Raw genomic sequence first — 27,609 nt, forward strand, 5'->3', positions numbered from 1 at the left:
GGCCAGGAGCCCGGCTTGGGAGGAGCAGAGTCCAGCCGGGGGTGGGGGGCTTTGGCAGAAATGCGGATAAAGGGGGTGCAGAATGGGACCCCTGAGGCCGGCTGGGGCCCGGTCACACGCAGGGCGGGGAATCAGAGGGGTGCGTTGTGAAATGAGTAAGTCGATAATCAACAATCAATGAACAGGTTTAGAAGCGGGCAGAGGCGGGAGGGTTCAGGTCAATGGGGTGCACCTGGAGGCCCACCCATCCCAGGGGCCTGGGCAGGGGCGGGATGGGGGCAGAAGCGGACTCAGCGCTCTGTAGGGCTGGTTTTGTGGAGGCGGAGGCAGCCTATGGCAGTCAGGCCTAGGGAGGTGGGGGGGTGAGCAAAGGGGGCTGGCGCTGCTCTGCAGAGGATGGGTTTGCCGTTTTCGGTTAGGAAAATGTTTGTGTTCCCCCAACATGAGGCATCTTAGGGGAGCACTGGCTTTTCTGATGCGTCTGTGTGTCCACAAGAGACCATGGCTCCACCTCCATTTTGGAGACCGGGAGGCCGAGGTTCCTTTTGGCCTCATCGGGCAGATCCCAGAGGAGACTGGACTTTGGGGTCTAGTGACCAGGCCAGAAGGTGCTCTCAGGGGTGGGTGCGGGACAGTCCCAGGCCGCAAGGCTGTCAGAGGAAGGCGCCCCTTGGTAGAGAGGCCAACTCTGGGACCCACAGGGGTCTCTCCAGAGTCAGAGCCATCAGTGGGTGAGAGGCTGGTCTGGAAGGTGGTGAGCTCCCCATCACCAGGCCTGTGAGCAGGTGCTGCAGCCCGGGGAACCCCTTGGGCCCTCAGCTCCTGGGTTCTCCATGACCCACCATTTCCATGGCCCTGGATGAGGTGGGCCCATCTGCCTCTGCGGAGACTTGGCACTGCCCCCAAGACCACTCAGTCCCCTCTCCTGTTGCCACTGAGGCTGGGGCACTGAGGTTCATGCGGCTTTGGGGCTCAAAGAGCTCTATTTCTCCCTGATTTGACCCCCCTCCCCCTCCTGGCCTCCAGACCCCTTCCTCCAGCCCTCCTTCCACTCTGCCACTCAATGCTCCAACTGGAACATGGGCCTCCCCTGCTCTAACACCACCCATGGCTCCCTTCTCCCAGGTCAAGGTCCAGCTTCTCAGCCTGGCATCCATGGCCCGGCCTGAGTGCTCCTGGCGTGCACCTCCCTCCCACCCTGACCCCAGCCCCGCGGGAGCACCTCAGAGCATGGCCCGGCCCCTGACCCTCATCTGGGGGTGCCCTCAGCAGGAGATGGAGACAGCCCTGAGGGCAGACAAATCCCAGCTTCTGCTCTACGTGGCTGCCTGCAGGGATGTGCCTTCTCAAGCATCTGTTCCCCCATCTGTGAGTGACGTCACTGTTGCCCGCCTGTAGAGTTGCTGGGAACACATGGGCAGGGTGCCCACCTACACGGGGCTGCTGGGCACCCAAGCACTCAAACGGCAGCCCTGCCCCTTCCCAGTCCGCCTGCCTGCCTTCGTCTCCTGAGTGACCCACCAGCGTGGGGCAGGGCGTCGGGCCGGCTCCCTGTCTCCTCCGGGCACCAGCTCAGGCCGGGGCAGGCTGACTCATGCGTAGGAGAGTGGGCAGGGCTGTAACTCCACGCTGCGGCTGCTATTTATAGCTCCCAGGCCAGGCTGTGGGCCGCATGAGCCGGCGAGGCCAGGCCCTGTTCCCCTCCTCGCTGTCCCTGAGGAACGGGGTCTCCACACATGGCCCGCGGTGCCCAGGCCACAGATGGCAGTGAGCTCTTCCGAGCACCCAAACTAGGACAGCAGGAGCTTCTCCCCCATGGTGGGCCGGGGAGCAGAGGGTTCCGCCTGGCCTTTGTGAGTGGGGGTGGGTGGGCGCCCCAGCTCTGCCTCTCCATGGAAAGGTCTGTGATCCAAATCTCAGGGGCCAGGGCACTTGCACACTGGGGCACTGAGCAAGCCGGGGCTGGCACTGGAGTTTCCTGGGTTCCCTGCTGCCTCTCATAGCCGAGTCCCTCTTTGGAGAGTCCCTCGGCGTCCTGAGAGGCACAGAGGTGGGCGAGGAGGACTGAGGCCGGCTGCATCTTTGCCAAAGAGAAGAGGACCTGTCAACCTCTCCAGCTCGCGAGCTGGGCAGGATCCACAGGCGTCCACGTTGAGTCCCCAGGGTGAAACCCACCGGGGCAGTCTGCATGGGTCCTGCAAACACAAAGTGCCAGTGTAGTGGGTGCTGGGCCCTCAGCAGTCTGTACAAGGCCACTGTCCCTGCTCCCATCTGGAAATGCTGCTCAGAGAAGGGAAGCGGCTCGCCCACAGTGGCCTAGTGGGGAAGAGGTCGGTCCGGATCCATCAGGCTCTGAAGCCATAGCCCAGCCTGCTGGGGATGGACGGCCACCCCCTTGTGATCCTCTTGCCCTGTCCCTGGCTATCTGTAGTCTTGTCCTGGGGACACTCGGCCCGTCCTGCCTTACAGATCTCCTTTCAGCAGAACAGCAAGGGACGGCGTTCATCTGCAATGTCCGGCTCCTCACCCGGCCCTGCAGCTCCACGACCGCTCTCCTCACCCTGCTGCCCTGACCAGGGCCACGTGGGCCTCACTGAGCCCCGGCTAGCCTCTGGAGAGGAGGGCAGTGGGGTCCGGCCTCAGCTCTCTTCAGTGGTCTCTGGACCACGTGGGCAAAGCCGAGGTTGCACATCCTGGCCTCAGGGGGCAGAGTCACCCCAGGGGCTCAGCCACACAGTTGCTTTTCAAGTTTAGCATCTGTCAATCAATCAGTCAATCAATCTACCACCTATCTATCATCTATCAATCATCTATCTGTCATCTATCAATTAATCAATCATGTCATCTATTAATCATCTATCATCTAGCAATAATCTATCACCTATCAATAATCTATCATCTATCATTTATTAATCATTTACCTATTATCTATCAATCATCTGTCATCTATTCGTCATCTATTATCTATCAATCATCTATCAATCATCTACTTATCTATCAATCATCTACTAGATGCTAGATAAGTTATCTATCTATCTATCGAGACAGGGTCTCACTCCGCCACCTAAGCTGGAGTGCGTGGTGAGGTCACAGCTCACTGCAGCCTTCACTTTCTGGGCTCAAGCAATCCTTCCTCCTCAGCCGCCTGAGTAGCTGGGACTACAGGCACACACCACCAGGCCCAGCTAATTTTAAAAAATTTTTCTGGGCCGGGCACGATGGCTCATGCCTGTAATCCCTGCACTTTGGGAGGCTGAGGTGGGTGGATCACACGAGGTCAGGAGTTCAAGACCAGCCTGGCCAACATGGTGAAACCCCGTCTCTACTAAAAATATAAAAAATGAGCCCAATGTGGTGGCTTGCACCTGTAATCCCAGCTACTTGGGAGGCTGAGGCAGGATAATCACTTGAACCTGGGAGGCGGAGGTTGCAGTGAGCTGAGATCACACCACTGTACTCCAGCCTGGGCAACAGAGCAAGACTCTGTCTTAAAAAAAAAAAAAAAATTCTGGGCTGGGCGCAGTGGCTTACGCCTGTAATCCCAGCAGTTTGGGAGGCTGAGGTGGGCGGATCATGAGGTCAGGAGTTTGAGACCAGCCTGACCAATATGGTGAAACCCCGTCTCTACTAAAAATACAAAAATTAGCCAGGAGTGCTGGCGGGCGCCTGTAAACCCAGCTACTCAGGAGGCCCAGGCAGGAGAATCGCTTGAACCCGGGAGGCACAGGTCGCAGTGAGCCGAGATCGCGCCATTGTACTCCAGCCTGGGCGACAGAGCAAGACTCTGTCTCCAAAAAAAAAAAAATTCTGTAGAGATAAGGTCTTACTATACTGCCCAGGCTGGTGGCATCAATATTTTAAAATACAGAGACCATTTGTCAAAAACCAGTTTGCCTTCAAAGATGAACAGGCTGGCATCCCCAAGCCCATTTTTTTTTTTGTTGGTTTGTTTGTTTTTGCCCTTCGGCATCTGCAGAGCTGCTCACCGCTGCTCCCCCAGCCCCCAGGCCACCATGGAAGACCCACGCCTCACCCTGCCTGGCCCCTAGAGTCAGCATTGGGTTCCTCTCTAACATCAGGGTGCTATGATTTTTTGTGTTTGTTTTTAGACAGAGTCTCGCTCTGTCACCCAGACTGGAGTGCAGTGGTGTGATCTTGGCTCACTGCAACCTCCACCTCCCGGGTTCAAGCAACTCCCCTGCCTCAGCCTCCCAAGTAGCTGGGATTACAGGCGCCCACCGCCACACCCGGCTAATTTTTATACTTTTAGTAGAGATGGGAGTTTCACCATGTTGCCCAGGCTGGTCTGGAACTCCTGACCTCAGGTGATCCGTCCGCCTCGGCCTCCCAAAGAGCTGGGATGACAGGCGTGAGCCACCGCGCCTGGCCAGGGTGCTGTTTCATCACCACCTCTGAGGAGTGGGGTTACTGAATCTTTAGCATTGGCAGGATAAACTCCGGTAACGCCTGGGTCTTCTTAGAGAGAAGAAGCCACTCTGATCATCAGAGAAAAAAGGCTGAGAACTACAGAGAGGCCCCAGGGCCTTTGCACATGCTGCTGCCTCAGCCAGACGAGCTCTCTCTCCCCCATCTCCTTCTCACTGACTTCCTCCAGTCCCCCTCACGTCACCCCAGAGACTGCTCCTGAGGAGACCACAGAACTAAAATCATCTCCTTTTGCCGTCTCTCACCGTGTCCCGATTCTTTTCAGGGCCTTTACTGCTACCTGGTACTGCCTAACATGCTGGCGTCGGCTCCCTCTCCAGAATGTGAGCCGCCTTAGTTCTGGGGCAGCAGTTCCCACGGGGGGGTGATTGTGTCCCAAGGGGAGACTGGGCACTAGATGGGAACGTCTGTGGTTCTCACAGCTGTGGGTGCGCCTGGCATGGAGTGGGTGGAGGCCAGGGATACTGCTCAGCACCCTGCAGTGCCCAGGACAGCCCCACCCCAGAGAACTATCTGGCCCCAGTGTCCACAGTGCCCACAGGCAGAGACCCTGGAGGGGTCCATGCGTCTCAAACTTTGCCCACCCCAGCATGGCCAGCGTTGCCTGGGAACTCGGTGGCATGCAAGTTCTCAGGCCTCACCCCAGAGCCAGGGCTGCAGCTCAGCTTCCCACAAGGCACAGGATGGCCCCAGATGTCCACAAAGCCGAGGTGCAGAAGCCTGTTCTGGGGGCCAGCTCATCTAGCCTGGGTCTGGCTGGACCTCCACTAGCTGAGACGGAAGCCCAGCCAGCCCGCTCGCCTCTTCGTGGAGAAGCCCGACGCAGCGCTGGCCACTCCCTCCCCTCCGTGTGCAGCTCCCCGGCTCTGAAGCGCTCGCTCGTCTAACCCGATTCTCACCCTACAGGACCGCAACCCGCCATCACTCCTGCCCTCCGCCAGGACACCGAGGCCAGCTGTGTCACTGCCCCGAGGGGTTGCAGGTGCCGAGCCGCGAGGCCTGAGGGGTGGCAGGGAGAGAGGTGGGGGCATCTTCCCACTCCAGCCCCGTCTGGCCTCAGCACCCGACAGCCAGGAGAAGAGTTCTGGGGTCTTCCAGACAAGCCCCCACGTCCTGCAGCAGCCTGTGCTCCCTCGAAAGGGAGGTGACTCCTCTACCTTCGGGAGCCTCCGCCTCCTTCCCACCTGCAGGGGGACCCTGGAAAGGCTGGGGCAGCCTCCGAGCATCGAGGTGAAGGCCGAGGAGTCTTTATTGGTGACAGGCTGCTCACCGGCTGTCCCAAAAGCAGACACAGCTCAGGGCACAAGCTGCGTGCAGGCTGGCATCTGGAACAGGTGGGACGCAGCCCCCTCTCTTCCCGGTGGGGCAGAGGGTCCAGAGCTGCTGGCCAGGACAGTCTGATGGTGCCAAGGGCTGGGAGACACCGTCCCATCTACCACCGACCTCCCCGTCCCGCCCCGCCCCGAGCTAATAACTTGTGCAACAGAAATGCAAACAACAGACACGTAGGGCCAACGGGCTGTTATTACGGCTGACTCAACCCCGCAGGCCTGGGCGCTGCCTCATCGTTTTCTCCCCTTTTGTCTCCGGATCCAGGTGAGGGAATCCAGTGATGCCATCCAGCTGTCCGTGCTGAGAACCCAACGAGGGGCTTCCTTCCCACTGAAGCCCACGCCTGCGCCCAGCGGGGACCCCGAGCTCAAGTCCCGGAGTTAATTCTCCAGCTTGCAGAGCTGAGAGACGCCCCCATCCTGGCCCACCCTCTCTGTCCCAGTAGAAAAACCTGGACCCGCCTGGGGTCTAGGCAAGGCTGCTGGGTCTGTTTCCGGTGGGGCAGCAGCTGAGCCTGACCTGGGTCCCTCCCGCCTGTGACCTGCCTGGTCATAGACAAGACAAGCCCCTGACCAGGCATGGGCCTAGGGGTGGCCGTGACCCAGCCAGGAGTGCTGCATTCGGATGAAGATGGCACTGGGTGCTCTGCGCTTGGAGTTTTGGTTTTTTATGTGTGCTTTTGAGACCAAGTCTTGCTCTGTCGCCCAGGCTGGAGTGCAGTAGTGCGATCTCGGCTCACTGCAACCTCTGCCTCCCAGGTTCAAGCGATTCTCCTGCCTCAGCCTCCCAAGTTACTGGGATTACAGGCACCTGCCACCACACCCAGCTGATTTTTGTATTTTTAGTAGAGACGGGGTTTCGCCATGTTGGTCAGGCTGGTCTCCAACTTGTGGGCTCAAGTGATCTGCCCGCCTCAGCCTCCCAAAGTGCTGGGATTATAGGCATGAGCTCCTGCTCCCGGCCGGAGTTTTGTTTTTTAAACAGGAAGCTGTCTTGTGTTATCCAGGAACGATCTGTCCAAGCTATTCCCGGTCTCTGCCAGCGCATGAAACGGTTGGCAGGTGCCCCCTCTCCTCCCTGTGTCTCTCTCATGAACAGGTGGTCGACACAGCCCACCATCACCTGTCCTGAGGCTTCTGTGAGTTGGGCTGGGTCTCTCCCCCTGGGCCCTGTGGACATTGGGACTGAACTGTTCTCAAGGGTGGGGCCGTCCTGGGCACTGCAGGGTGCTGAGCAGCATCCCTGGCCCCCACCCACTCCATGCCAGGAGCACCCCTAGTCAAGACAACCACAGATGTCCCCAGACATGGCCCGGTGTCCCCTGGGGGCAGAAGATCCCCGGCTGGCAGTCACAGAGTCAGTAAAAGAGACCCCCAAGGAGGAGGACCCTTGGCTTCTGCAGGTCACGTGACATTTCTGTGACTCAAAGCTGTGTAGAGATGGAGGCGGCCATGTGCAGCTGGAGCTGGCCTGCTCTGCAGTGTCGTGACGTCGTTTTGAGGCAGGAGTAGTCTGTGGCTGCAGGCAGTGACAAACCCGGGCTTCCTCAAGCAGTGGCTCCTAGCACTGGGTGACAGTGTGCCTGTGGGCAGAGCCAGAGGAGACAGAGTCGCTGGGCTGTCTCACAGGAGCCTGGTCTAGGCCGGACCCAGCCGCCGTCGGCCAAGGGACCTTGGGAATAAGCCCTGCGCCTCTGGACTCTATATCGGACGGGCGAGACGACCACTCCACGTCTTTACCCCAACATGGACATATGCTGGGTTCCTCCTCAAAAGCGGGTAAAGCCGCCAGGCGCGGTGGCTCACGCCTATAATCCCAGCACCGCGGGAGGCCGAGGTGGGTAGATCACCTGAGCTCAAGAGTTTGAGACCAGCCTGACCAACACGGTGAAACCCCATCTCTACCAAAAATACAAAATTAGCCGAGCGTGGTGCCGGGCACCTATGGTCCCTGCTACTCAGGAGGCCGAGGCAGGAGAATCACTTGAATCCGGGAGCGGAGGTTGCAGTGAGCCGAGCTCATGCCACTGCACTCCAGCCTAGGAGACAGAGCGAAACTCCATCTCAAAAAAAAAAAAAAAAAAAAAAAAAGTGGGCCGGGCACAGTGGCTCACACATGTAAGCCCAGCACTTTGGGAGGCCGAGGCCAGCGGATCACAAGGTCAGGAGTTCGAGACCAACCTGGCCACCATGGTGAAACCCTGTCTCTACTAAAAATACAAAAATTAGCTGGCCGTGGTGGTGCGTGCCTGTAATCCCAGCTACTTGGGAGGCCGAGGCAGGAGAATTGTTTGAAGCCGGGAGGTGGAGGTTGCAGTAAGCCGAGATCGCGCCACTGCACTCCAGCCTGGGCGACAGAGCAAGGCTCTATCTCAAAAAAAAAAAAAAGAGTGGTGACAGCCGACCAAAAGTGGCTCAAGAGACATCCTCCTGCCTTAGGGTCCCGCTGGCCCCAGGAAAGCTCCTTTCGTGCCTCCTGAGGACTCTGGGACGGAGAGGTCTGGAGGCCACAGCCTGCTCGCCCCCGCCCCCGCCTGCGTCCTGCTTTCTGGCCGCTGCCTCCGGTCTGCTGCAGTCAAAGGAGCAGGGCCAGCCCTGAGCTCCCACCCAGCACCAGTGGGGGACAACGTGGTGTCAGAGGCTCCTCTGGAGGGAAGGGGAAGAAGCCGCTTGGGATCCTTGGGGTGGGGTGGCTGGGCCTGCAGGGGTCGACAGCTTGGGTCCCTCGGGCCACCCTGGGGAGCTGATGGCTGGTGGAGGGTAGGGCCCCACTTTGTGCTTCCTGCTGTGATGGGCGAAGGTGGATGGGGATCCCTGGAGCAGCCGGTGCTCTGCCCCACGTGGGCTCCTGCTGGATTCAGGGGACGGGGACCCTGAGCCTTCCCATGTGGGGGTCCTGGATGTCTCTATCCCCTGGCAGTCACGAAACTCAAGCCACATCCCCCACCAGTGCAGGGACCCAGTGGCTTCACAACCCACCCACCTGGGATAAAGGACAAATGGCCCAGGTGGGGTGAAGCCAGGGGAGGGACGGGCAGAACCACATCAGGTTCAGGACACTGCGAAGCTCCTATACCCCTGGGGCCAGGGCCAGGCTGCACAGGGTTCAGAGATGGATCCCCGGTAAGAGGTTCAGACACAGGCTCCCAGAACAGGCCCCAAGCTTCCAACAGCAGTGGGGTAAGGATCTCCTGGAGTGGAAGCTGGGGGGTCTCAGGAGCAGAGGCTGAACCCCGGATTACTTACAGACCCCCTAAAGTGGAAGTTGGGGGGTCTCAGGAGCAGAGGCTGAACCCCAGGTTACTTACAGACCCCCTGGAGTGGAAGTTGGGGGGGGGTCTCAGGAGCAGAGGCAGAACCCCGGGTTACGTACCGACCCCCTGGAGTGGAAGTTGGGGGTCTCAGGAACAGAGGCGGAACCCCGGGTTACATACCGACCCCCTGGAGTGGAAGTTGGGGGGTCTCAGGAACAGAGGCGGAACCCCAGGTTACGTACCGACCCCCTGGAGTGGAAGTTACTTACAGGGGCTGTGTGACTACTCTGGCCTCCTGGGACCCCCATGGCAATGCTTCAGGCAGCCACCGCCCTCTGGAGGTCGTCCCTTCCTGTGACTGGCACCTGGGAGCTGAGCTGGCTGCAGCAGGGCCACCGGCCGGGACACGCCACAGAGCAGTCACTGGCTGGCCCTGGAGCTCCCCATCTGACTAGAGTGATGGACTGATGGATAGGAGGCCCCGCCAGGCCCAAGCCCACAGGCCAGATGGGGACCTCTCCGTGTAGCCCCCCACAGTCAGTCTTGTGGGTAGGTGTAGGGAGACGTGGTGGCGAGGCAGGGCATGGGATGGGAGAAGGGTACCTGGGGCCTGGCGCTCAAAGATGAGTGACGAGGTAGGAGGTGGGGACAGCCAGAGGCCCTCACAGCCCTGATGGGGCTGGAAGACGCCAAGGCCCAGAGATGGGGTCCGGGGCTCCAGGTCAGATCAAGGAGATGGCGAAGCCCGTGGAAAAACCCAGCCCAGGCGGGCAGGCCCGGCTCCCTTCCGCGGCGCCACAGCGGCTTCGAGCCAGGCAGAGCAAAATCCCCGAGGAAAGGCGTCCCTCCCCAGCTCTCACCTCCCCAGACCCGGCAGGGTTGCCGCGACGACGGCTCAGGCCTTCCGGAGGTTGCCACGGAGCCAGGAGCCCAGGGCTGCCCCAGCCCACGCCCGGCTGCTCGTCCCCCGTGCTCCTGCCCTCTCGGGAGCAGCGTCCCTGTGTCCACGGGAGGGATCGCACCGCGGGGCCCCTGCCCCACCGCTAGTGGGGTCCATCTTCCTCTGGAGGCCCCGGTGTGTGCAAGCAGAGCTGAGGACTGATCTTTAAGCTGCCTCCTGGCCCTGCTCGTGAGTCTCAGGAAACTGTGACACTCACCTGGCCCGGGGGGTCCTGGCCCAGGGGTCCCCGCTCCAGGAGCCACCCAGCAAAGGGAAAAGGAGAGGGCACTCCTGAGGGTACACGGCCCACTCACAGGGGGTACAGCCTTGTGTGACAGGAGGGACGGAGCCCGGCTGTCCCATCGCAGTGACTCCAACCTCTAATAAGCCTCAAGACACTCGGGGCTCGGGCGGCGAGATCCTGGCAACAGAGCAGGGTAGACGATGGGGCCTCAGGGCCCCCAGCTGGCTCCTGAGGCACAGGCGGCGCGGCCCTCACTCTGGTCACAGCAGCCAAATGCTCCTGTCCTTATTCACAGGCTGGGGGTGTGCGGCAGGGAGAGGAGGGTCCTGACCGATCTCACCGGGACCCAGGCCCTGGCCCTCCCGCCCGTGGGTTGCCGCACCCCACGGCCCGAGGTTGACATGGCCACACAGCTTTGGTAAAGACTTTTAAGAGAAAGAAGTATTTGAAAAAGTAGCAGTGCTCTGAGGCTCAGGGTGTAGGATCGGGGGCACAGCCTGGTCCCGGGAGGCCCCTTGTGCACAGGTGGTGGCCCAGGGCCACAGTGCTCACTCTTGGGGGACGCGGGGCCGGGGGACGCGGCCTGTGTCCGGCCCGGGGCTCCCGGCGGGCTCCGGCGGCAGGGACAATGGCGAGGCCGCTCACCACTTGAGGAAGACCATCCCGGCTAGGACGGTGTAGCCCAGCACCAGGAAGAGGACCTTGAGCAGACGGTCACTCTTCTCCTCCAGCTCCTTGGCCAGGATCTCCAGGAAGGTGATGAAGAGGAAGGTGCCGCCCGCCAGGCCCTGCAGCAGCACGGAGGCCACACTGCCCGGCACGCCCTGGGCGCTCTCAATGCCCAGGCCCAGGCCGATGCCCAGGGGGATCATGGCGCTCACGGTGACCGCCAGCTTGGCCGCGTCCCGCAGGGGCATGGCACTCCGGGCCATGCTGATGCCCAGGGCCACGGCCACCAGCGTCTCGTGGACGGCCACCCCCACGAACAGGCTCACCACTTTCTCCCCCTCCTCCTGCAGGCCCAGGGCCAGGCCCTCAAAGACCGAGTGGGCCGACAGCGCGAAGGCCAGGCTGAGCAGGCGCACGGGGCTGGCGCGCGAGAGGCCCTGCACGCTCAGGCTGGGGCCGTGGCCGTGGGGCTCCACGTACAGCGCGTGGCCCCGCGCGCCCCCCATGAAGGGGCTCTCATACTCCGAGTCGCTGCCCACGTCCGATCCGGCGTTGAAGGTCTCCAGGTCGATGAAGGACGGCTTCTCCTTGCGGAAGGTCAGGATCAGCTGCTCCAGGAAGACGGTCATGAAGAAGCCCAGCAGGAGGATGGTCTCGGCCAGCGGGTAGTCGGTGCTGATGTGGCCGAGGCTCAGGACCTTCTGGAGCTGCAGCCGGGGACACCCGAGAGAGAGAGAGAGACCCACGCTCAGGGGTGGCGGCGACAGGGCTGGCCAGATGTCACCGTTCAAAGCAAAGTCCAGAAATCCCCGATTCACACAGAGGTTAAAACAAGTGGGAGAGGAAGGGCTCGCCTGTGATGAATTAACACCACCACCACCAGCCAGGCGCGGTGGCTCATGCCTGTGACCCCAGCATTTTGGGAGACTGAGGCTGGCGGATTGCTTGAGCCCAGGAGTTCGAGACCAGCCTGGCCAATATGGGGAAACATGTTTCTACTAAAAATACAAAAATTAGCTGGGCATGGTGGCGAGCGCCTGTAATCCCAGCTACTCAGGAGGCTGAGGCAGGAGAATGGCTTGAACCCAGGAGGCAGAGGTTGCAGTGAGACGAGATCACACCACTGCACTCCAGCCTGGGCGACAGAGGGAGACTCCGGCTCAAAATAAACACATAAAGAGCTGCACTGGCCTTGCGTGCTCTGCCGCGGGGCCTCCTCTCTGCTTCCCTGACCGACATGCCTGGGCCCAACTCTCCTCCTGGTCAGGGCTCTCCTAGCGAGGGGAGACTTTGGTGGGGAGAAACTAGACGTGGGTCAGATGGGAGCCACAGGGCGTCTGCAAGAGGTACACACTCCTATGGGAGGGACAGCTGCTCACGGGGCGGACACGCAGGCATTAGGCTATGCGCCAGGATGAAATGTCTCATGAAAGGCAGGCTGTAAACGCCCACAACAGCTCCCTGGAGCCTCGTCACGGCAGGGCCAGAGTTCACAGCCACCCTCCAGAGAGACCTCGAGACCAAAGTGGAGGAAAATCACAACACGCTCGACACTCAACAATGCCTGCTTCCCTGCTTCCTTCCCAGCGGAGACTTCATTACAACCTGCGCACGTGCACACACACACACACGCATATGTGCACACATGCACGCACACACACGCGCACACGCAGGTGCACACACAAGCACGCGCACACAGTGGTTCTCAACCAGGGCGATTCTGCCCGTGTGGACACCTGGCAATGTCTGGAAACATTTTTTATTTTCACAACTCGGGTAGGGGGAAGGTGCTGACATTCGGGGCTGGATTGTTCTCTGGGACGGGGCCGTCCTGGGCACTGCAGGGTGCTGCTGAGCAGTGTCTCTGGCCTCCACCCACTCCAGGCCAGGAGCACCCCCCATCGTGACAACCACAATGTCCCCAGGCATCGCCCAGTGTTCCCTGGGGGCAGTTCACGCTGGGTGAGCCTCTGCTGCAGCAGAAGGTTGTGTTTCCACGGAGAAGCCACTTAACTCCCTCACTGACCACCGGCTGGAGGCCTCACGCATGCCTCGCTTGAGGACAAGCTCACGAGGAACTCTAGCTACTCCCAAGAGACAGACGTTGATCAGGAGAGATGAGGCAGATGCACGGGAGCTGTGAACCAGGCACCATTTTCCAGGGGTGACTGAGAGCCTGGCCCTGCAGTGGGTGAGGCTGGGGGCTCGGGAGTAGGGACCTCATCCGCCTGACCAGCCCGAGGGCAGGAGAACGGCGGGAAAGGTTTGGGTGCCATGAGAAGGCCACTGTGATTGGGGGGGGGAAGAGCAAGCTCCCCGCAGTCACCCAGGCCTGCAGTCAGAGGGTGACGGGGGTGACACCATGACCATGGGGGAAAAGGGGGGCTGGCAGTGGCCTCTGGGATGCAGGAGACGTCAGAGATGACCAAGATCTCCATCCTCGCAGTGCAGATGTCAGTCTTCACACACCGCGTAACGAACGAATGCAGACTCAGCCACGCGCAACAGCAGGAATGTGGTGTCTCGGCTCTGAACGGTGGAAATCCAGGTGCGGGCCAGCTGGGCCCTACGCTCCAGGTCTCGCAGGGTGTCATCAGGGCTGAGATCTCACTGACACCCAGGGTCCTCTTCCAAGCTCACTGGAGGTCGGAAGAGTCCACCTCCTGGTGGCTGTGGACTGAGGCCCCCGTGTCCTGGCTGGCTGTTGGCGGGGACGGCTCTTGGCACCGAGAGGCTGCCCTCGGGTCCTCGCTTCATGCCCTTCTCCTGGCACACCCTGGCTTTTTGCTTCTCCAAGGCCAGCAGGAGGGTGAGTGGCTCACCTGATTAGGCCGGGCCCACCCCCTCCCTTTTGATGAACTCAGCGCTAACCGATCTGGGGCGGTCATCACAGCTGCAACATCCCCTCTGCTGGGATTCTGACATAATGACAGGAGTGACACCCACGGCAGTCCCAGCCCTACCCACACTCGAGGGGAGGGAAAAGCATGGGGCATGCGGAGCAGGGGCTGGAAGCTCAGGGAGCCACCCTGGAACTCTACTCCGCCACACTAACAGGCTCAGATGATTTAATCCCAGACAACAGCCCTTCTCCTCCTTTCTGGACACTAGGCACGAGGAAAAGCAGGGCCAGGGGTTGGGAGGTAAGCTTAGGGCTTCCGTGCTTTCGTTGGGAGGAAGAACAGGGGGTCCTCACATCTCCACCAAGTATGTAACCAACACAAATTCAATGTCACATCTGGCACTGGCCCAGAGAGAGGAAGCCACTCACCCAGGGTCACCCAGCAAGCATGGCCAGGGCTGGTCACACTGTGGCCTGACAGGGGACTCACACTCTGGGCTGCTGATATGGGGGAGCTCAAGGAACAGGTCAGCAGAGGATGATGCTGTCAGGAGTTGGGGTGGACAGACTCCAAGATGGCCCCAGAAGCCCCTGCCTCTTGACAGCCATACCCTGTGAGGTCCTGGCCACTTGAGTATGGGAAGGACTTGAACTTGCTTCTAACCAGCAGGACACTGGGGCAGAGGGGAAGGGATACCCTGTCACCTCTGCATGACATGGGACTGTGCCCTCTGTCTTACACAGAGTCATGGCCATCTTCTCCATTTGCTGATGAAGGAACTGATCATGCTGGGGAGGCCCACGTGGCCAGGCTCTGAGGGCTGCCCCAGCCAAAAGACACTGACAAACAGACACCTTCGGTCTGACAACCAATGAGGAACTGAACCTGGCTTACAACCACATGAGCTTAGAGGCCGACCCATCCCCGGTTGAACGTTGAGATGAGACCACAGCCCAGGAGACACTGTGACTGCTGCCTTGTGAGCTCCTGAAGCAGTGCCCAGACCCCTGACTCACAGAAACTGTGAGATGATAAACGTCTGTAGTCTTAAGGTGCTCAGTTTGCTATAATTTGTTACGCAACAGTAGCTGACTGATATGGGAACCAAAGAGAGGCCATGCTTTCCAGCTTCAGGACAGAGTGTGCCTTACCTAGGTGGGTAGTCTGGTCTGATTATCAGGTGACAACCGACAAGTCCACCTGTTGGGAATCCCAGGTCTGGTCCAAACCCCTTGTTTGGCCGGTAGAGCACAGAGACAGAAAGTAACCAGTTCACAATCACACAGCAAATTCACTTCCTACTTTCCGTCACCCTTACAGCATCAAGGCCTCCACTGAACTTGGCATCAGTGTTGAAAATGCATCAGAGTCCCTTGGCCATAAGGTGCCAAGGGCTGCTGCCAGCGCCCCGGGAGCCCTTACCTTTTCCCTCACAGCGGGCAGCAGAGCGTTGAAGCACGTGGCCAGAAACACCCCCCCTCCAAAGGTGTTGCAGAGAGAGAGGATCTTTTTCGAGCGATGGGCCTTCTCAAAATCTGTCTCGATGATCTTCACGGGGAGCAGGGAGCCGAGCAGCATGAAGAAGAACACGCCCACCATGCACAGGATTTTGGCCACTAGCAATTTCACCATGGTGGCGGCTTGGGCTGCTCTGGTCACCGCAGGGCCAAACCATCTGTGGGCGCACACCCAAGTCCCACGACGTGCTACCGAGCCCAACCACGCAGTTGGAGGCTCATGTCTCAGTCCAGCAACTGTGAACAGCAGGGGCACTGCATTAGCTTTCTTTCTTTTTTCTTTTTTTTTTTTTAGACAGAGTCTCGCTCTGTTGCCAGGCTGGAGTGCAATGGCGCAATCTCCGCTCACTGCAACCTCCGCTTCCTGGATTCAAGCGATTCTCTTGCCTAGTAGCTGGGATTACAGACACGCGCCACCACTCCCAGCTAATTTTTTTTGTATTTTTAGTAGAGACGAGGTTTCATCATGTTGGCCAGGCTGGTCTCGAACTCCTGACCTCGTGATCCGCCTGCCTCGGCCTCCCAAAGTGCTAGGATTATAGGCGTGAGCCACTGCACCTGGCCAGTTCTTCAGTTTTGGAACTCGGACTGGCTCTCTTTGCTCCTCAATCTGCAGACAATGTATTGTGACACCCTGTAATCGTGTGCAATTAATACTTAATAAACTTCCCTTTATATATATAACTATTCCATTAGTTCTGTCCCTCTAGAGAACCCTGACTAATACACTGTCTCAAAAAAAGAAAAAAGTTCATCAAAACTAAAAAAAATCCAGGCTGGGTGTAGTGGCTCACACCTGCAATCCCAGCACTTTGGGAGGCCGAGGTGGGTGGATCACCTGAGGTCAGGAATTCGAGACCAGCCTGGACAACATGGTGAAACCCCGTCTCTACCAAAAATACAAAAATTAGCCAGCCGTGGTGGCAGGCACCTGTAATCCCAGCTACTCTGGAGGCTGAGGCAAGAGAATCGCTTGAACCCAGGAGGCAGAGGTTGCAGTGAGCCAAGATGGCACCACTGCACTCCAGGCTGGGCAACAAGAGCAAAACTCCATCTCAAAAAAAAAAAAAAAAAAAAAAACTAAATAAAATACAAAATTCCGCTCCTCAGTCTCCCTGGCCATATTTCAAGCGCTCAGTAGTCACACAAGCCTACTTGACTTCTGTGGTTACCGTATTTGACAGCAAAGGGAACACTCTCATCACTGCAGAACGTGCTATTGGATGGTGGTGGTCCATGGCTTCCCCATGCCCCGAAATAAAGTCTAAACTCTGTACCCTGAGGCTGAAGCTCTGCATGACAAGCTCCTGCCTCGCCTCGGCCCTCACTGGTCCTTTCTGTGCCAAGCTTGCTCGTGCCTCAGGACCTCTGCATGGGTTCTCCTCTCTCCACCTGGAACACTGCTCTCTTTCCCCTGACCTTCCAACGAGGCCTCCTTCTTCTTTCTTGCTTCTCTGCATCCAGGACCCCTCAAAAGGGCCTTCCTCAGTTGGGAGTGGTGGCTCACACCTGTAATCTCAGCACTTTGGGAGGCTGAGGTGGGCAGATCACCTGAGGTCAAGAGTTCGAGACCAGCACCTGAGGTCGAGAGTTCGAGACCAGCCTGGCCAACACAGTGAAACACTGTCTCTACTAAAAATACAAAAATAGCTGGGTGTGGTAGTGGGCACCTGTAATCCCAGCTACTTGGGAGGCTGAGGCAGGAGAATCACTTGAACCCAGGAGGTGGAGGTTGCAGTGAGCCAAGATCACGCCATTGCACTCCAGCCTGGGTGACAGAGTAAGACTCTGTCTCAAAAAAAAAAAAATTAGCTGGGCATGGTGGTACGCGCCTGTAATCCCAGTTACTCAGGAGGCTGAGGCAGGAGAATTGCTTCAACCCAGGAGGTGGAGCTTGCAGTGAGCCGAGATCGCGCCACTGCACTCCAGCCTGGGCTGCAGAGCAAGACTCCGTCTCAAAAAAAAAAAAAAAAAAAAAAAAAGGGCCTCCTTCTCTGCCCCTGGCTGACTCCTGCCCTAAACCATATCCCTGTACCCGCCGGAAGGCCTGCTGCAGAACGGATACTCAAAAACCGCTGGCTGAACACATGGACGAGGGGAAGCGTGTGGCCACTGATAAGGGCCGCATTTTACCTGATGCAATGGGCCAAGGTGAAGTCGGTTTCACCCTGGACCCCAAAATGTCACCGTTCTTAGGAGGAATCTCAGCTCCTCCCCTGTCCTTGAGTTTTCCCCAACTGGGTTTTCTCCCCCACCATCAGCCCCAAGCGCCTCATGGCCCCGCTACCTCACTGCATTCAGGTCTTCGGGTCACTGCTCAAATGTCTCCACTCAGAGCTCTCCCCGCCCCCTTCCCTGGTGTTATTTTCTTTTATTTTGTGCTACAGAGGGAGCTAGGAATTACATTATTTTAAGTCATTTAAAGTCGTCCCTCCCCCCAGGCGGTGAGCTGGGCGGGACCAGGCTGTCTGTCTTGCTCAGGGCCAGCTGCAGCCAGCGCAGAGCCACCCAGGCACACAGTAGGTGCCCAATAAAGACCTGTCCGGCATCTGGATGCCTCAGTCTGTACAGTGAAGGTGAGGGTGGCCTGCACGCTCTCAAACCGGAGGCTGCTCGGGCCGGGATGAGGAGGGCACGGGCTCATTCATTCAATCAGCACTTATTGAGCGCCTTCTGTGTGCCTCGCGCTACCGGACACCGGAGACGGGCCTCGGCTAACGTGCGGGTAGAGTCCAACAGACCCCCGGCCGCTCAGCGCCGCCCCGCCCCGCCGCCCCAGGTCCTCTCTCTGCCCGCACCTACCTCCCGGGGGCCCCTCCTCCGCCGACTGGCGCCGCTGCACGCCCAACCGCCGCGCAGTCTCGACCCCACAGACGCGGCCCGGAGAGGCCCCGCTCGGCGCGGCTGGTTCACGCCCCGCCCACGCCCCTGCCCATTGGCCTCCCCGAGACCCGCTGGCAGAACTTTCCATACTATTGGCTGCGAAACCTGCCACTCATATGCGACTCCACCTCTCCTACCGGCACAGGAAAGGGGTTTCCTCCCGCTGAGCGGCGGGCGCAGCCACCAAGCGGCCCCGGCGGGAAACTCGGATTGGCGAGGAACGGTTCCGGCAGGGTTGGGTTTCCAGAGCTGTCCAGGGGCGCCTGGTGCTGAATCCCGCTTGGAAAGAGGCTTGGAGGTGGATGGGAAGCGATTTCCAACGGAGGCGGCTCCTCTCTCAGCGTCCTCGCTGCTGATCCCCTTACCGACGGCTGAAGAAGCAGATTCATCCCTTCAACAAATCTCTGTTGATAGGCAGGAAGAGTAAGTCCAAGAGATCGACTGTACATCATGGTGGCTACAGCTCGTAACAATGCATTGCATACTGCAAAATTGCTAAGAAAGTAGATGTTCCATGTTCAAACCATGAAAAAATAAGTATAGGAGGTAACGCGTAAGTTAAAAACCAAATCTTGGCAGGGCGCAGTGGCTCACACTTGTAATCCCAGCACTTTAAGAGACCGAGGCGGGAGGATCGCTTGAGTCCAGGAGTTCAAGGCCAGCCTGGGCAGCATAGTGAGACCCCATCTCTACAAAAAAAAAATTTTTTTTTGAGACAGAGTCTCGCTCTTGTCACTCAGGCTGGAGTGCAATGGCGCGATCTTGGCTCACTGCAACTTCCGACTCCCGTGTTCAAGCGATTCTCCTGCCTCAGCCTCCCGAGTAGCTGGGATTATAGGCGTGTGCCACTATGCCGGCTAATTTTTGTGTTTTTAGTAGAGACGGGGTTTCACCATGTTGGCCAGGCTGGTCTTGAACTCCTGACCTCAGGTGATCCTCTTACCTTGGCCTCCCAAAGTGCTGGGATTACAGGCATGAGCCACTGCGCTTAGCCTGATGACTTGATTCTAACAAATAGAAAATGGCAAATGAATGGGATGTCATTCTGCGATTAGGCTATGAGAGACTGTGACTTCTGTTTTGCCAGCAGAGCCTGTCTCTCGCCTTCTCAGCCTACGTGCCTTGACAAAGCAAGCTAAGATGCTGGAGAGATCCAGAGGGAAAGGAACTGAGGGTGTCCTCCAGCCAACAGTCAGCAAGGCAATGAGACCCTCAGCACAAGCGTCCATAAGGAACCAAATGCTACCAACAGCCATGAACGTGATCATGGAAGAGGGTCCTGCCCCAGTTGAGCCTTTGGATGACTGCTTCACTTCAACTGCAGCCTTTGAAACACCCTAAAACAGGGCTGCATGTGGTAGCTCATGCCTATAATCCCAGCACTTTGGAAGGCTGAGGTAGGCAGGTCACTTAAAGTCAGGAGTTTGAGACTAGCCTGGCCAACACGGCAAAACCCCATCTCTACTAAAAATACCAAAATTAGCCAGGCATGGTGGCAGGCACCTGTAGTCCCAGCTACTAAGGAGGCTGAGGCATCAGAATCACTTGGACCCAGGAGGCAGAGGTGACAGCGAGCTGAAATCATTACCATTACACTCCAGCCTGGGCAACAGAGTGAGACCCTGTCTCAAAAAAAAAAAAAGAAGAAGAAGAAAGAAAGAAAAACAAAGACCCTGAAAACAGAAGACCCATATGAACTGCATCTGAATTCCTCACCCACAGAAACTGAGATAACACATGCTGTTCTAGCCACTTAGTTTTGTGTTTGTTTGCTTGTATTTTGAGACAGGGTCCTGCCCCATCACCCAGGCTGGAGTGCAGTGGTGCAATCACAGCTCACTGCAGCCATGACCTCCTGGGCTCGAGCAGTCCTCCCACCTCAGCCTCCCGAGTAGCTGGGAGCATGTGCCACCATGCCCGGCTAATTTTTTACCTGATGTCACACAGGCCAGTCTTGAACTCCTGGATTCAGGAAACCCTCCCACCTCAGCCTCCCAAAGTGCTGAGATTACAGTCATGAGCCACAATGCCTGCTGGCACTAAGTTTGGGGGAAAATTTGTCATATGGCAATAGGTAACTAATACACATACATACTAGAAAAACTATAGGTTGTACTAAGTTCTGTGAAGAAAGAATGAGAGAGACTTCTGTGCAGGAATTAGCCAAGTCAAATGTACTGAGAAGGCTGGGTGCAGTGGCTCACACCTGTAATCCCAGCACTTTGGGAGGCTGAGGTGGGTGGATCACTTGAGGTCAGGAGTTCAAGACCAGCCTGGCCAACATGGTGAAACCCTGTCTGTACCAAAAATATAAAAATTAGCAGGGCATGGTCGTGGGCGCCTGTAATCCCAGCTACTCGGGAGGCTGAGGTAGGAGAATCGCTTGAACCTGTGAGGTGGAGGTCACAGTGAACCGAGATCATGCCACTGCACTCCAGCCTGGGCGACAGAGCAAGACTCCGTCTCAAAAAAAAAAAAAAAAGTACTGAGAAGTGGGGAGAGGAGAGAGGATAGTTGACAAAAAGATGGAGAAGGGCTTGCTGCATTTGAGGAGTTGGAAAGCCAGCCTGGCTGAATGTTCGTGAGCAGTAGGGAGATGGGAGATTAGGGACAGTCCCATAGACCGTGCTATGGAACTTGGATTTTACCGTAATTACAGTGTGATTCATTGAAGGATTTTAAGTAGGTGAAGGTTGTCATCTAATTTTAATTCTTAAGATTATTTTGACTCGTGTGTAAAGAAAGGCTGAATTATAGAGAAGCAAGAATGGAAGCAGGGAGACTACTTCAGAGTCCTCTGGGCAAGAGTTGGGCTGGGTGCCTTGGTGCACACCTGTAATCGTAGCACATTGGGAAGCCACTGCAGGAAGATCGCTTGAGCCCAGGAGTTCGAGACCAGCCTGGGCAACATAGTGAGACCCTATCTCTATTTCTAAGAAAAGACTTGATGGTAGTTTAGCTGAGGGCATTGACAGGAGAAAGGACAGTGAGTGAATTTGAGAAATATTTTGGAGGGTGAATTGACAGGACTTAGCACTGGTTTGTCTGTGTGGGTTGCAGGAGAAGGAGGTGTTGGGGGTGACTTCTGGTTTTCTGCTTTGAGCCATCCGATGGATTCTGGTGCTCACTAAAATAGGAAAGACTGGAGGAGGCACAGAGATTGAAAGCGTCAAAAGACAGAGTTCAGTTTCACAGAGGCTATAAATGAGACATCTACAAGTTCTTAGCATTTAATGCCATTTTCTGCCTGCGTGGAGCTGATGTCATCATGTGGAACACACTGTTTCTGGTAGCTATTTTTATTATTAGATGCAGAGTGATCTGACTCTGTTTCTGTTTTCCATAACTCACGACAAGAAAAAGATGGCTTGTAACATAAGCACACCAGGTAGATGCCACAGGACGACTCATTCCTAAGGGGAATTCATAGCATGCGATATTTATTCATAATTTTTTGGAGAATCAGCCTGCTCAGGGAAAGAGCTACGTAAGCTTTGGGCTTTGATTCATTCAGTACGTGTTTTTGAAAACCTCCTGTGCACCAGAAGCTATGTAGGAGCAGATGTCTTCAGAGTGCAACAGAAAAAAAATACTAATAAAATATAAAATAACATAAAAGCAGCACAGTGGTGCATACCTATAATCCCAGCACTTTGGGAGGCTGAGATAGGAGGATCTCTTGAGCCCAGGAGTTGGAGACAAGCCTGGGCAAGATGATGAGACCCTATCTCTATATATAAAAAAAAAATACTGACAAATTGACTGACTTCAGTATTTCAAAAATCTTCCATAATAAAAAACACCATGAATGGCCTTAATAGACAAGTGACAGGCTGGGACAAAAATGTTGATACTATATGAGACAGAGCCCTTGATAGAAAATAAACATCTTAAAATAAAAATGGGAAGGGTGATGAATGAGCAATTCACAGGGGAACCAATATAAGAGGTGAATAAATATAAGAAAAGAGTCTCAATCCATGAAGATAATCATGAAAATACAAAATAAAACAAGGTGCCAGGCACGGTGGCTCACGCCTATAATCCCAGCACTTTGGGAGGCTGAGGCAAGAGGATAACTTGAGCCCTGGAGTTCAAGACCAGCCTGAGCAACATAGTGAGACCCTGTCTCTACAAAAGAAAAAAATAAAAAATAAAAAAAAATTAATTACCCAGGTGTGGTGACACATTCCTGTCACCCCAGCTACTGGGAGGAGGGAGGATTGCTTGAGCCCAGGAGATCAAGGCCACAGTGAGCTATGATCATGCCACTGACCTCCAGCCTGGGCAACAGAGCAAGTCCCTGTCTCAAAAACCCAAAACAAACAAACAACAACAAAAAGGGCTGGGCAAGGTGGCTCACACCTGTAATCCCAGTGCTGTAGGAGGCCAAGGCAGGCGGATCACTTGAGGTCAGGAGTTTGAGACCAGCCTGACCAATGTGGTGAAACCCTGTCTCTACTAAAAATACAAAAATTAGCTGTACCTGTAATACCAGCTAGGTGGGAGAATCACTTGAACCCAGGGGGCAGAGGTTGCAGTGAGCTGAGATTGGTCCACTGCACTCCAGTCTGGGCAACAAGAGCAAAACTCCATTTCAAAAACAAAAACAAAAAAAAAACAGAAAAAATTGAAAAAATCTGAATGTAGACTTTATTAAATAATCATGTCAATATTCAGTAATGTTTAATTTCCTGAATTTAACAATTATACTGTATTTATGTAATAGAATGTCCTTGTTCTTAGGAGATACAAAATACATGATGTCTGGAACTTTCATTTGAATTGTTCGGCAAAAAAATAATAATAATTATACGTATACACACACATAAGAAGAGAAAAAAGGAAATTTGGCAAAATGTGAAGAATAAGTGAATCTAGGTGAAAAGCATAAGAAAATTCATTGAAAGCCGGGCGCGGTGGCTCACGCCTATCATCCCAGGGAGGCCGAGGGGGGTGGATCACCTGAGGTCAGGGGTTCAAGACCAGCCTGGCCAACGTGGAGAAACCCCGTCTGTACTAAAAATACAAAAATTAGCCAGGCGTGGTGGCATGCACCTGTAATCCCAGCTACTCAGGAGGCTGAGGCAGGAGAATCACTGAACCTGGGAGGCGGAGGTTGTGGTGAGCTGAGATCACGCCATTGTACTCCAGCCTGGGCAACAAGAGCAAACTCCGTCTCCAAAAAGAAAAAAAAAAGAAAAGAAAAAAAGAAAGGAAGGAAGGAAGGAAGGAAATTCATTGAAATATAAACGTGGTTTTTTTGTTTTGGTTTGGTTTGGTTTTTGGTTTTTGGGGGCTTTTTTTGGAGACGGAGTCTCACTCTTATTGCCCAGGCTGGAGTGCAGTGGTGCAGTCTTGGTTCACTGCAACCTCCACTTCCCAGGTTCAAGTGATTCTCGTGCCTCAGTCTCCCAAGTATCTGGGACTACAGGTGCCTACCACCATGCCCTGCTAATTTTTTGTATTTTTAGTAGAAACGGGATTTCTCCATGTTGGCCAGGCTGGTCTCGAACTCCTGACCTCAAGTGATCCGCCCGCCTCAGCCTCCCAAAGTGCTGGGATGACAGGCATGAGCCACCGCACCCGGCCTCACATGACATTTCATTATTACATCTTCTTAGGCTCCTCCTGGCTGTCACAGTTTCTCAGATGTTCCCTGTTTTTCATGATCTGGACAGTTTTGAGGAGGACGGTTCAGATATTTTGTGGAATATTTCTTGACTGGGGTTTCCTGATAGTTTTCTCATCGTTGGACTAGAGCTGTGTTTCTGTTGTTTGTTTTTGAGGAAGACTATAGAAGTGAGAGGCCGTCCCCATCACATCACATCATAGCAAAGTCCATGCAGTCAACATGGCTTACCACTGTTGACACTGACTGGGTCACCTGGCTGACATAATAGTTGTCAGGTTTTTCTACTGTAAAGATCCTTATTCTTTTTTTCTTTTCTTTTCTTTTCTTTTCTTTTTTTTTTTTTTTTTTTGAGATGGAGTCTCCCTCTGTAGCCCAGGCTGGAGTTCAATGGCATGATCTCAGCTCACTGCAACCTCCACCTACCTGGTTCAAGCAATTCTCCTGCCTCAGTCTCTCAAGTAGATGGGATTATAGGTGCCCGCCACCATGCCTGTCTACTTTTCGTATTTTTAGTAGAGATGGGGTTTCACCATGTTGGCCAGGCTGGAGTTTTACCGTGTCGCTTAGGCTGGTGTTGAACTCCTGGTCTCAAGTGATCGTCCTGACTCAGCCTCTGAAAGTGCTGAGATTACAGGCATGAGCCACCAAGCCCAACCAATTATTTTGTGTGTGTAGAGACAGACTCTTCCCATGTTGCTCAGGCTGGTCTTGAACTCCTGGATTCAAGCAATCCATCTGCCTCAGCCTCCCGAATAGCTGGGACTATAGGTGCGTATCACCACACCTGGCTAACACTTGTTTTTCAGGTCCTTCAACTTGAGCTATCCTGGTGTAGTTGTTTGCTACTATGGTTTTTTTGTTTGTTTGTTACTATAGTTTTTTTGTTTGTTTGTTTGTTTTTCGAGATGGAGTCTCACTCTGTCGCCCAGGCTGGAGTGCAGTGGTGCGATCTCAGCTCACTGCAACCTCCGCCTCCCAGGTTCACTCCATTCTCCTGCCTCAGCCTCCCGAGTAGCTGGGACTACAGGTGCCTGCCACCACACCCGGCTAATTTTTTGTATTTTAGTAGAGATGAGGTTTCACCGTGTTAGCCAGGATGGTCTCGATCTCCTGACCTCGTGATCCGCCCACCTCGGCCTCCCAAAGTGCTGGGATTACAGGTGTGAGCCACCGTGTCCAGCCACTACTATCGGTTTAATTAGTGTTCTCCTGATGTCTAATGACATTGAGCTCTTTTCCTCATACTCATGGGCCATTTGCCTATCCTGTTTTTTGGAATGTCTAAGTGTTTTGCCCATTAAGAGAATTGGGTCATCTCTCTTCTCACTGATTTGTAGGAGTACTTGATATTTTTATAAAGTACATATTGCAAATTTCTTCACCCACTCAATGGCTCAATTTATCCCTCTATTTTAATGGCATCATTATTTTAATGAAGTCTAATTGTTGATTAAAAAAAAAAAAACTTGGCCAGGTGCAGTGGCTCACATCTGTAATCCCAGCACTTTGGGAGGCCGAGGTGGGTGGATTACCTGAGGTTGGGAGTTCGAGACCAGCCTGACCAACATGGAGAAACCCCGTCTCTACTAAAAATACAAAATTAGCCGGGCGTGGTGGCAGGTGCCTGTAGTCCCAGCTACTCGGGAGGCTGAGGCAGGAGAATTGCTTGAACCCGGGAGGCAGAGGTTGTGGTGAGCCGAGATCTCGCCACTGCATTCCAGCCTGGGTAACAAGAGTGAAACTCTGTCTCAAAAAAAAAAACTTTATGGTTAGCGCTTTTTGCTTTCTCTCTAAGAAAATTTTGCCTAACCAAAAATAGACTCTATATTTTCTTCTGAAACCCTTGTGGCTTTACCTTTTGCAGATTGTATTTGTATAAGTCTCAAAAACAGGCAGCACCCACCCATGGTATCAAACGCTAGGTCAGTGTCACCCTCTGGGGAGGCAGTGAGTAGCGGGAGTGTGGGGGTACTGGGAGGCAGTGAGTAGCGGGAATGTGGGGGCACTGCTTAGGTTTGGTTTCTTGGTGTAGGTGCCAATGATATGGGCGTGTTCCCCTCGTGAAAATTCATCATGATGTTTGCTTCTTTTGAGACGGGGTCTCGCTCTTGTCGCCCAGGCTGGAGTGCAGTGGCATGATCTCGGCTCACTGCAACCTCCGCCTCCTGGGTTCAAGCGATTCTCCTGCCTCAGCCTCCCGAGTAGCTGAGATTACAGGTACCCACCACCACGCCCGGCTAATTTTGGTATTTTTTTAGTAGAAATGGGGTTTCGCCATGTTAGCCAGGCTGGTCTCGAACTCCTGACCTCGGGTGATCCACTCGCCTCGGCCTCCCAAAGTGCTGGGATTACAGGTGTGAGCCACAGCACCCCACCCATGATGTTTGCTTATCATTCACACTTTGGTGTAGGTATGTTACACTTGCATTAAGTCTTTAAAATGCCTGTAGTCCCAGCTACTCAGGAGGCTGAAGTAAGAGGATCACTTGAGCCCAGGAGTTCAAGGCTGCCGTGAGCTATGATGGCGCCACTGCACTCCAGCCTGGGGAACCCATCTCTTAAAGAAAAAAAGAAGAAGGAGAAGAAAGAGAAGCCTGGCACAGTGGCTCACACCTGTAATCCCAACTTTGGGAGGCCAAGGCGGGAGCATCGCTTAAGGTCAAGAGTTTGAGACCAGCCTGGGCAACACAGCAAGACCCTATCTCTAGAAAACAAAATTATCCAGGCATGATGGCACATGCCTCTAGTCCTGGCTACTCAGGAGGCTGAGGGAGGATTGCTTGAGCCCAGGAGGTCGAGGCTGCGATGAGCTGTGACTGCACCACTGCTCTCCAGCCTGGAAAGAAGACACACAGAAAGAGAGACCTTGTCTCAAAAATAAAAACTGGCTGAGCACGGTGGCTCACGCCTGTATTCCCAGCACTTTAGGAGGCCGAGACAGGTGGATCACCTGAGGCCAGGAGTTCGAGACCAGCCTGGCCAACATGGAGAAACCCCGTCTCTACTATAAATACAAAAAAAAAAAAAAAAAAAATAGCCAGACATGGTGGTGTGTGACTGTAGTCCCAGCTACTCTGGAGGCTGAGACATGAGAATCACTTGAACTCAGGAGGCAGAGGTTGCAGTGAGCCAAGATCATGGCGCTGTGCTCTAGCCTGGGTGACAGAGCAAGACTCTGTCTCAAAAAAACAAAAATTAAAATTAAAAAATAATAAGTAAATAAAAATGTATAAAGGTTGAAAAAGCACCATTAACAAAAGAGAGGGAGACAGAGGAACGGGGCTCCCCAAGTCTACCTGGGCTTGGCAAGAATTCGGGACCACCGTGAGCTGATGAGAATTTCTGGTTTCTGGTGGGCTTCGCGGGTTCTCGCGCGCCCACGCTGCCGGGCCTCATGTCTTTGACCCTGCATCCCACAGGTATCTCAGGGCCAGCACGGCTCCCTGGTCCACTGCGTGCATCCTCTTGGCTCCATCAAAGCACGAGCACCCGGTAGGACATCCCTGCTTCGGAGGATGTTTTCTCCGTGTCATTCTGAAAGGAGACCCGATTCTAAAAGCAAAACTCTAGCAGCAGGGCGGTCCCTAGGCTCTGGCCCAGGTGGCTGCAGGAGGAGCCACGCCTTGTCGATCACAGCCCTGGCAGCTGCGGACGCACGTGGGTGCCCGCGGGAGAGGCCGTGGCTGCCGCGCCCCCTTGCGGCTCTGTGCGGAATCGCCCCGGCTCCCCATTTCCGAGACCACATCCCGGATGCTTGGTCTCCAATCCAATGTTAATTTTTTATTATTTAGTTATTTATTTAGAGACGGAGTCTCACTCTGTCGCCCAGGCTGGAGTGCAGTGGCAC

General features: G+C 55.3%; 1 protein-coding gene and 1 long non-coding RNA gene across 2 annotated transcripts; one reads left to right on the forward strand and one right to left on the reverse strand.

Moving 5' to 3' along the window:
- Positions 1-312: 312 nt before the first annotated feature.
- On the forward strand, positions 313-6,480 carry LOC129138084 (uncharacterized). The gene is made up of 3 exons (XR_008541034.2): positions 313-1,368; positions 4,712-5,780; positions 6,043-6,480. It is a non-coding gene; the product is annotated as an uncharacterized LOC129138084 (long non-coding RNA).
- On the reverse strand, positions 5,953-27,282 carry SLC39A3 (solute carrier family 39 member 3). The gene is made up of 5 exons (XM_063800457.1): positions 27,059-27,282; positions 18,047-18,816; positions 15,150-15,481; positions 10,861-11,591; positions 5,953-7,360 (listed from the first exon to the last, which is right to left on the reverse strand). The coding sequence occupies exons 2-5, from the start codon at positions 18,213-18,215 to the stop codon at positions 7,339-7,341; spliced, it is 1,254 nt and encodes a 417-aa protein (XP_063656527.1). The 5' UTR covers positions 18,216-18,816; positions 27,059-27,282; the 3' UTR covers positions 5,953-7,338.
- Positions 27,283-27,609: the final 327 nt, after the last annotated feature.

This window comes from Pan troglodytes, chromosome 20 (genome assembly GCF_028858775.2).
Source record: "Pan troglodytes isolate AG18354 chromosome 20, NHGRI_mPanTro3-v2.0_pri, whole genome shotgun sequence".
NCBI lineage: Eukaryota > Metazoa > Chordata > Mammalia > Primates > Hominidae > Pan > Pan troglodytes.